Source organism: Varanus komodoensis, unplaced genomic scaffold (assembly GCF_004798865.1).
Source record: "Varanus komodoensis strain SLA01 unplaced genomic scaffold, ASM479886v1 scaffold1, whole genome shotgun sequence".
Lineage (NCBI taxonomy): Eukaryota > Metazoa > Chordata > Lepidosauria > Squamata > Varanidae > Varanus > Varanus komodoensis.
Genome location: NW_025335268.1, coordinates 3,660,524 through 3,670,523, shown reverse-complemented (window position 1 = coordinate 3,670,523; position 10,000 = coordinate 3,660,524). Strand labels below are relative to the sequence as shown.

Genomic DNA, 10,000 nt, shown 5'->3' with positions numbered 1-10,000 from the left:
TTCCTATTATCAGCTTTATAATGTTTTATTAATGCTGCCAATCTGTATCTCTGAGGATAGTTTTTAATTTTGTGATATCATTTTCTTGTTCATAACCTGCGGCATTTTTGCATAAGGGGCTATAGGTTACAAGTGCACGTGTCTAGCAAGTGCATACTCAGCCTTTAAATTAATCAAACCAATTTATCTTTGTAAAAGACATGGTCTCACTATGAAACATAATCTCACATATGCGTTACATAAATACAATGACAAAAACGGTTATAAATACACATAGTAGCTTGCTGATCTTATGTGCTAGTTTAATAGACATGATACACTTTTTCAATACCACTGTATTTCTAGGTTTATTTTTATTCTTTGCATTAATAATTAAAACTAAAGAATTTACTCTTATTATAGAGTAAATTTACTATTCCTAATGAAGAATTTAGTCTTGGTTTGTATACAAAACAATATTTCATCTGCAAACTGCATATTTCTAATAGACTAAAGTGAATGGGCAGAACTCTGGGCAGATTACAGAAAACATATATAATCAATAAAACCATATTAAAACCATTTAATAAAACATTGTGATGGTGCCAACCTGGACAGTAAAGGATAAGACCTTTGTTCCTTTCCTTGAGTGAGTGGTTGCCAATCAGCTTCAGACACTCTTGAATTATCTGGACCCATTTCAGTTGGAGTTTGGGTATGGAAACAGCTTTGGTCATCCCGCATAATAAGCTATGAGGCACAGCAGGAGTGTCGCCTTGTTGATTATCCTTGATCCTGCAGAGGCTTTCCATACTATCAACTACGGTATTCTTCTGTGGTGATTGTCTGAGTTTGGAGTAAGAGGTAATGCATTGCAGCAGTTTTGCTCCTACTTGGATGGTCAGCTGCAAAAGGTTGTGTTTGGGCAATAATGCTTGGCCATGGGGATTCTTCAGTCTGAAGTTTTTGTTCCCCATGTTATTAAACATCTAAGTGAAATGATCCAGAGTTTTGAAGGACACTGTCATCAGTATGTTGATGACAAGCAACTCTATTTTTCACCATGTGAGGTTATGTTAAATCAGTGCTGGTTGTGACAATGGACTAGATGAGGGCTAACAAACTAAAAGCAACATCCAGAAAATGATGTTGTGAGTGGGTGGTTCTTCTGACTGGATAGAATGTGCGCAACCTGTTCTGTATGGGGTTGCATTCTCCCTGAAAGAACAGGTTCATAGTCTGGGGGCTCTCCATGAGCCATCTTTGTCTCTTGAGGCTCCAGTAGCTTCAGTGGCTCAGAATGCCTTCTACCAACTTTGGATAGAGTCAATCTGTCTATGGTCTGATAACCTCCAAGTTTGTTCATTTATTCAACTTATATTCCATTATATTGGCCTGAGGGATCTTTAAATGGATTATAGTAAGATAAAAACATATCATGGCAATAAAAATAATCAATTAAACACAATAAACAAATGACAATAAAACACAATAAAATAAAACAAGCTATAATGTTTTCTGCCTGGGCATGCTTTTGAAGGCAGATCCAGGTAGATATAGTTCATGCAAAATGTGACAGCTGACTGATAACAACAACAAGAAAGTCTGAACATAATTCTGGCTTGTTTGCACTGGTTGCCTGGGAGCCTAATTCAGTATGTTGGTTTTCACCTATAATGCTTCATACAGCTCAGGATTGGAATGTGTGATGGGAGCACCTCACCCAGCATGAACCTACCTGTGTACTATGTTCATAATCAAAGGTCGTTCTCCAGTTGCCTTATCCAAGAGAGGCTCAGAAGGTAGTAGCCTTCTTGTAGCTGCCCCCAGTTGTGGCCTGATTGTCCTGAAGAAGCCTCCCTGGCACCAGCACTGCTATCTTTTCAGCACCAGATCAAGACCTTCATTTTTCTCCGGCATTTAGTAACATACAGTGAGGTTTTACTCAGGTCCTGGATTTTTCTTGTTGTAATTTTTTTACACATTCCCGTGTATGTTTGTTTACATGTTTGTATGTATGGGTATTTATTTATTTATTACATTTATACACCACTCCATAGCCTGCAGGCTCTCTGGGCAGTTCACAATTAGTAACATCCGAGTTGCAAACAACCATTACTTAGGAACAAACTGCCCAAAAGCCTATTAATTTTAAATAATTGTAGTGGAAAATCATCATTACCATACAAAAGGAGTGAATGGGAAGAAAGGCAGGTCCTTCAAAGTATCACCATAGAGAAAGAGGAGGAAAAGGAGAGAGAGGGAGGCCTCCAAAGGATGCCATCCTGCCCCACCTATCCAGAGAGGGAAATCTCTACAGCAGTTTCTTGCTGCAAAGAGGAGGCACTGGCAAGTTTGGGCAGGGGAAGCTAGAGATATTCATAGTTTTTGCACTTTCACAGGAGACCTGCACCGCTAACCCCCACAATGTGGAGGGAGAACTATACATGATCCAATCTACATATAAATTAGACTTAAGACAAATTTCCATTTTCACAGGAATTGAACTTGTTGTAACGCTGGAACTGCCCATATTCAATAAATAGTCACATTAAATAACTATAAAATCATAAAACAACAGGACAACAACACAACAAATAAGTTAACCCTCCAGCACAGCAGCAGATAATAACAATATTTAAAACATCATTAAAAATCTAACTATTAAAATAGTTGGAAAATAAAAAGGGTTTTGCTTGGTGCCAAAAAGAAGGAAAGGAGGGTGCCAGGCATACCTCTCTGGGTGGCATATTCCAGAGACACTACTGAAAAGGTCCATCTCCTGGTTGCTATCCCTCTTACTTTTTTGGTGGGGGAGATTTCTGGCATGTTTTCAAAGGTAGCCCCATGGAGAGCACATTATGATAGTCTAGACAAGAGGTTACTGGATGGACAGGTTCTCCCTATCCAGATAGGAATGTAATTGGTAAATCAGACTAAGAACATAAAAGATGCTGCTAGCCATAGAGTCTGCTTGTAACTCCAATAAAAATTCTGGATCTAGGAGTACCACTAAACTATGAACATTGTCATTTAGATGGAGTGTAACTCCATCCAGAACAGATTGAAAATCTCCCAACTAGACAGACAATCCACTCACCAGCAGCACCACTATTATGTCTGGACTGAATCTCAAATTACTGCCCCGCATCCAGTCCATTACTGAGTTCAAGCACTGATTTAGAACAGGGTGACCATAACAGTTTCTGTTCCAAAACCAGGTCTGTCACCCAGCTGAAATGGTTCCAGATAATACATTTACCCAAGAGTGCTTGGAGCTGTCCAACCATCAGCTGCTCAAACATCTTGCCCAGGAAGGGGATATTAGTAACAGGTCTGTAATTATTCACATCCACTGGGTCCAAGTTTGGCTTCTTCAAGAATGGCTTAATCACTCTTGATCACGTTATTTGTTTTTCGGCGCGAGGCTAACACCTTTTTATTTAAACAATATTTTAACAATTTTTAATATCACCTATAGGTTTTTAATTTACAGCCAGGGTGAATCTGGATTTTAGTTTGCACTATTTGTATTTATTCTTTATTTATTGTATGTAAGTCGTCCTGAGGCTCTTGCGATGGGACGGGATACAAAAATTCTAAATAAATAAATAAATCACAGCCTCCTTTAAAAAGGCTGGCACCCTTCCTCTCTGAAAGAGGCATTTACAGCCTCCTGGACCCTGGGGTGAACCTGTTCCTTAGTTCTCCCAATTAACCATGATGGGCAGAGCATGAAGGTGGTAGGCTAAACTGGGCCAAGCACCTTGTCCCTATCTTCAGGAATCAATGAGTGGAACACATCCAACGAAACTGGACCAGACCAGCTTTTATAATGTATTTTTAAGTTTTTCATCTTTGTCAGCACCTACAGAGCTTTGGCTGTTGGGTGATATAGAAATGCAATAACTGAGATGAAACAAAATGAAGTTAGTCAGTGGTGGCAAAGTTAATGTTACAGTCAAAGTTATAATACGGACAAGAACACCAGTTCTTACCCACTTGCACTGGCTGCCTATAGGATTCCAAGTCCAATTCAAGGTGCTGGTTTTGACCTAAGAGGTTTACAGAGTTTGGGACCATAATACCTGCTAGAATGCCTCTCCCAACTACGGTCTGCCTGGACACCATAATCAAGATGTGGGCCCTGCCTCTGACTGTCAGTTCTGAGAGAGAGAAAGGCATTCTCAGTGGAAGACCCCCAAGTATGGAACAAGCTTCCCAGTGATTTCTGCTTGATGCCAACTCTTAATGTATTTTCAGTTAAAACTGTCCATTGAGTTCAATTAATTGGCTTTATTATTATACTTAGGAATTATGTCAGCTGCTTAACAAATCTTATGATTTAATTTCTGTAAGTTAATTGTAGTTTTTAACATTTGATTTTAAATTTAAATTTTACATTTTTGTACTATGATTTCTCTGTTGCTTTTATTGTTATCTGTTTGTGTTGTCTTCCATTTGCTGTTGTAAACCATCAAGAGAGCTTCTAAATACAATGTAATAATAATATAGAAATAAAATTAATAATAATAATAATAATATACTCGTATATATCCCCATTAGCTTGACCCAATTAAAGGTACAGTTGAGGCAGTACTAAAAATTATCCTGGCCTAGCAACACTGAAGTGGGCTTAGTACCTTTTCTTCAGAATCAGAGCTCACAAACAGGCTATGGTGGTGGCCTATAGTACTACTACATTATTCTGCAGAGTTACATAGAATTCCACAGTATATTCTTCTGAGAAAACGCAAGAAGATAAATTTCATATTATTGTATATATTTCAGTTCTGCACTTACTCCAGCAGGTTCAATAGAATCATATCTGTGTGCATACTGATATAAACGAGATCATAATTTGCCACCACATGCTTGGGTAGATGGAAAAAAGCAGACTACTTTATATATTGGATAATGGAGGTAGTTCTTTCCATGAAGAAATAATTTAATTAGCACCATAAACTATTTAGAAATAAAAAGGAAATTTAAAGTTTAACCACTCAGTACTTTTATCTTTACCTGACCATCTCATTATTCAAAGCAATTGCTTCCAGGTACTTCTTCAGTGCATAATAATTATGGATATATTTTCGGATGTAATAGCCTCGCCATCTTTTTTGAATCTGGGGGAGAAAAAGCACATATATTTGTTTTAATACCTTTCTTTCAATAGAAAAAATGTTATCAAACATTTAGATGAAATATTTGGCCTATTTTGTATGGGATAATAGTACTTTAGTATCAGGCATGCATGCATACATATTTGCCTGCCCATTAATACGGGCATGGGGAAAAGTAATATATTAACATATTTATACTGATAAATGGAATCAAAAGGCTATTTCTAGTAGGCTAAGGTGAATATGAGCTGATAATGATTTTGGCAGACATTTTGCAATGAACAGAGATTGTAATATTAAATGTTGTTCCAAGGCTTTTTAGAATTATATCCATCCACCTAATCAAGCTAGCCTACCAGCAGTTAAAAGTAGCATTAAGATTAATCTTATGTATTAATATAATCAAGTCAAAGTAAAGTTAATCTTGTTAAATTTATTTGATGTACTATACTGTAAGTGAATCTCCCACTACTCTACATTTCAAATCTGACTACAATTTTTATTTTAAAAACTGGTTTGCATGCTCTTACCACAGAAAGTTGTCCACCTCTATCAATTTAGAACCCTGTGCATGGGAAAGTCCACCCAACAAGCAAGGAAGGTTGAATAAGTTGAGCAAAAGCTACGGAAGAGAATGCTGAGTGATATTCAGAAGAGAAGCTATTGGCTTGCCTTTAACTTCCTTTTATTATTTCTCAGATAGCTAATCTTCCCTACTAGATGGAACACAGCAGAGCACAAAAGACCAGCACTGCGTGCTTAAGCCTTTCTAATTTCCTTACAGAGCTCAAGCATTCAATACCAGCATTATTAACAAAAAAGTGTAACATCATTAAGATTAATTTTAATAACATCATAATACTAGGGTCTCGAACTTGATGCCTATAGACACCTCTCTTGGTGTAACCAGGCTCCCTGCCCGCTTATTTTTTTTAACTGCAAAAATGCTGTCTTCCAGTGCTATCTGTATTTAGATTCATACAACTGCTTTTATGTATGTACATTCATGAACAAGTCACTTTTCTATTAGTCCTACCAGTCTGTCTTCTGGGAAAAGGGTATTTTGTGACTGGCCACACCCCCATAGCAGCCATTTAATGAATGGCAGCCTCCCCTCAAGCCAGCCATTTTGTGAACCTCAAACTTCTCTCAACCAAGCCTAAAAATATGGGGGCCTTAAAATTAGCTTTCTCAAGAAACTAGAATGTAGCTCTCCCTCTGTACAGCACCTCCCCAGAATAACACACCTATTCCTACCTTAAGCACAGTTAAGGGATAGAGACATTGTTAGGGCAAATCAGGAAGCAGGAAAATGACCAGGTCTACCACTTAATTTTGGTCCCAAATTCTGTAAAACAGGAAGCTCTGTTAACTTCTAGTAACCTCACTGTTGAGAAATTCAGTAATTGGTGCCAAAATGGAAGGGAAATGGCATGGCAGCTCATACTGAATTTCAGAAGAATGGCAGGTCCTCCACAGGAGGGTACATGGCTTCTATCATCTTATTCCATTGTTTAGGTGATATTGGGCAAGGAATAAGAGGCCCGGTCAAGCTGATTTTAAATCAGGATTTATCTTCCCATCATATAAAAGGCATTTATCCACTAGCTCCTGCTAGGGACTCTTTTTGATGTGTGGGGGCATGGTGGAGTGCTTAGCCTATACATATCACCAGAATGTAGCTGGAGTGCTTTGCTCAATCAAGCTTCCTGAATAAGAACTCTGGCATTTACTAGGTACTGAAGAGGAATTTCAGTTTCTTGAAATCACTGATAGATCAGTTCTGTATTTTTAGAGTGAAGAAGCCAGTAAGGTGTTAAAAACCCTGGAATATCAACTACATTTGCAAGGTTGCCAAAGCGTTATCATGAACTGAAAATGTGAGCTAAAAAAACTGAGCTGGCATTTTGAAGAAATCACCAAAACTTTACTGACTAATGAACAATAATAGAAAGTATCATGTATCTGAATGATGGAAATACTATTTTACATGTAAGACTTCCTGAGTTCCCCTACTTTCACTCTTGTAATATGAGTATTTTGAATTAATAGAACCAACTCCCTACAAGAACCAATCAAATAAAAAAAATCTTCAAAATCGTGTTTCCCAGTGTGTGTGTCAAGGTGGGAAGATAGGAAGGTCATTTTCTTCCAAATAGGGAGCAGATGGCTGGTTCCCAGTATCTGAACAGGTAGATTAAGAGAAGGCTGGATTTCTACCTGTATTGAATATAATCTATTTATGTTTCTGAAAAACTTTTGACAAACTCCCTCCTGGTGATTTCCAGCCAAATACAACAGCGAAAATAGGAGGATATTGAACAAACAGAAAATGCTAAATTGATTGTTTTTCCAATGGAAATAAATAAGCTATGGTTTCTGAGGAAGGTATATATAGTGAATGGGTCCTTTTAAATTATATGGAGGAGAGGTCAATAGTGTGGAGAAAGCATTTGCAGAGAAAGCAGGGATTCAACATATTTAAATCCGAAGCAAATTGTGAAGTACGGTATAAGCCTCTCCCCAAACTGGATAGCAGGCTAAGAAAATGGCATATAAAATTCTATGTATAAGGGTAAAACTTGTATAGTGTGCAAACAAAAGTTCTAACAACATGGGAGTAGTTATTAGACTGTTGGCTTGGGCCTAGGCAGATATCCAAATTCTAGTCCTTGCTTAGCCAGTGTGGCATAGAGGTTACAGTGCTGGACTGGGACTTGTGAGATACGGATTCTAGTCTATGTAGCCACGAAATTCACTGAGTCTTTGGGCCAGACAAAAACTCTCAGCCTAATCCACTTCACACAGTTGTAATTGTGAAGATAATGTAGAACTATGTAAGCTGCCCTAGGTTCCACACAAGAGGAAAAAAGGTATAAATGCAAAATAACAGCAACAACAACACTATGATCCAGACATTAGAGCCCTATTATCTGAGAAGGGAAATGAGGATATAGAAAATAGGGATAAGTGGGGGCACAAATCAGCTCCAGAAATTGTCCAAAGAAACACCACCACATCAGTGATTTTCATGAAAGAGTCGCCCAGGTGCCTGTGACGTGACATCTCCTCAGAATTGTCCTCTGCAGAATAAAAGTAACTTTGGTGTATAAGAAGAGCAACAATAGCTCTCCAGCTCTACTGGAGCCAGTGCCTTAAACACAGACCATGTCACCTTTAAGCTGTAACCATTCTTCAGATGCAGCCGTGCTAGGAGCACCAAACCCATGAGCAGGACTATTTAAATTTTGTTTAGCTTCAACACCCATATAGATCAACATCCTAGTTTCCTTTCTCTACATCTAGCCTGAATATATTCTGGTCCAAAATGAGCTGCCTTTTCTCCTTGCTGAGCTTCACAAGTCTCCTACTTTAGGCTTCAGCCTAGAACAGAACAAGCCTGCACAAGGAGTGGCTCACTAAGCAGAATGAAGGCTATCAGCCATGTGTTCATAGCATGACTGTATTCATACTTTTCATTCAAGACAGGTAGCAAATGGACATTAACAGAAGCTTTACTTAGTTGCCATACAAGGCTGATGGGCTACCTTTGGTCTAATGAAAGTTATGCAGATTTCAAATTGAGGTAACAGCATACATGTTCTGTATGTAACTCACTGCTCATTTATGAACTTTATTTGCTAATTTCATGTTTCCCAGTGTTAGTGTTATCCAATGCAGGGCACATGTTCTCCACTCTAACCTCTTCTAATTACAGTCATGGTTTTATATATCCTGTTTCAGCTATCTATAATCTGAACTGAAGGCTTCTAATCTTTCTAGGCTCTCTCTATGCTTAATCATTTTTCCCAGTGTTTCCCAATAACGTGTACACATGCATACATACCTGTCTTTTCGGAACTTGTTAGCAAATATAATAATCTGTTAGCATACCTTATAATTTTAAGTAGAAAATTTGCACTCCTGAAAAAGGTAAGTATGTATGCCCTTCAAAGTAATTAGCAAGTTTCAATGGTGATTGGTACCAAACAATTATTGTCATTGATCAGTACCAAACAGATAATTTTAAACAAAGTCATTGTGTGCTCAGCAGATTACAGCTTGTTAACGGGCAAGTTCTAAATGACCTCTTAAGCTAGTCAAATCAATGATGCATATTCCTCATTAAGTAACATCAAAATGTAAGTGGTCTTATAAATAATGTTTATTTTCAGCACTAAAACAAATGGCAAAACCTTGATATATCAAAAACCATCTGTTCACACATTTTTTTTTAAATTTAAAATGGGGTTATTTTTGTTATTCAAAACTCATAACAACTCTTAAATCTTCCAAATGAAAAAGGCTAATATATCACAACCCACTATTCTAAAAGTAAATCTGAGGCATGGGAAATTATGCTTTATAATAATTGCTTTCTCTATGATTTCCTTCTTGTTCCAAAAGTGAGACTTTCACAGAAGCAGGAAAGATATAACTAAGAGGCAGCTGTAAAAAACATAAGATACAAAATTTATTAGACTAATCAAGTATTTATCATTTCTCTCTGAACCTAATTCAAAAACTGCTTTTAAAGTTGAAGATATGTTGCATTTGTACACAGAACCAGGGACAGAGAAGGCAGCTATAGCCTGTGAATCTTATTTGGCTTGCCAAGGTTTTTTCTATACACACACAAGTTTTTTCCTGCCTTTTCAGCCCATGGGTATGATGTGGCAAAGAAGCCTGGGATTGCATAGCAAAGGCCTTGGTAGACTGGATATATGCATGTAATCTTTCCATTTCATATACTCCACTATTCTTCACTCTTTTGCTAGAACAGTACCATTAATTTTATATTCATATAAAATCCAAGCATTGTGCCAAGTATGGCAATTTTTCCTCAGATGAATATTGTATAAACTCACCCTGTGCTAATTAAAATAGATTAAATTGGT

The 10,000-nt window shown here is 37.5% G+C and overlaps 1 protein-coding gene across 1 annotated transcript in view; it reads right to left on the bottom strand.

Moving 5' to 3' along the window:
- Positions 1 to 10,000, bottom strand: part of SPATA17 (spermatogenesis associated 17) — a 56,995-nt gene that overhangs the window by 37,848 nt on the left and 9,147 nt on the right. The window contains exon 5 of the mRNA XM_044448147.1: positions 5,002 to 5,105. Coding sequence (XP_044304082.1) covers positions 5,002 to 5,105 — 104 coding nt within the window. The remainder of the gene's footprint in view (positions 1 to 5,001; positions 5,106 to 10,000) is intronic.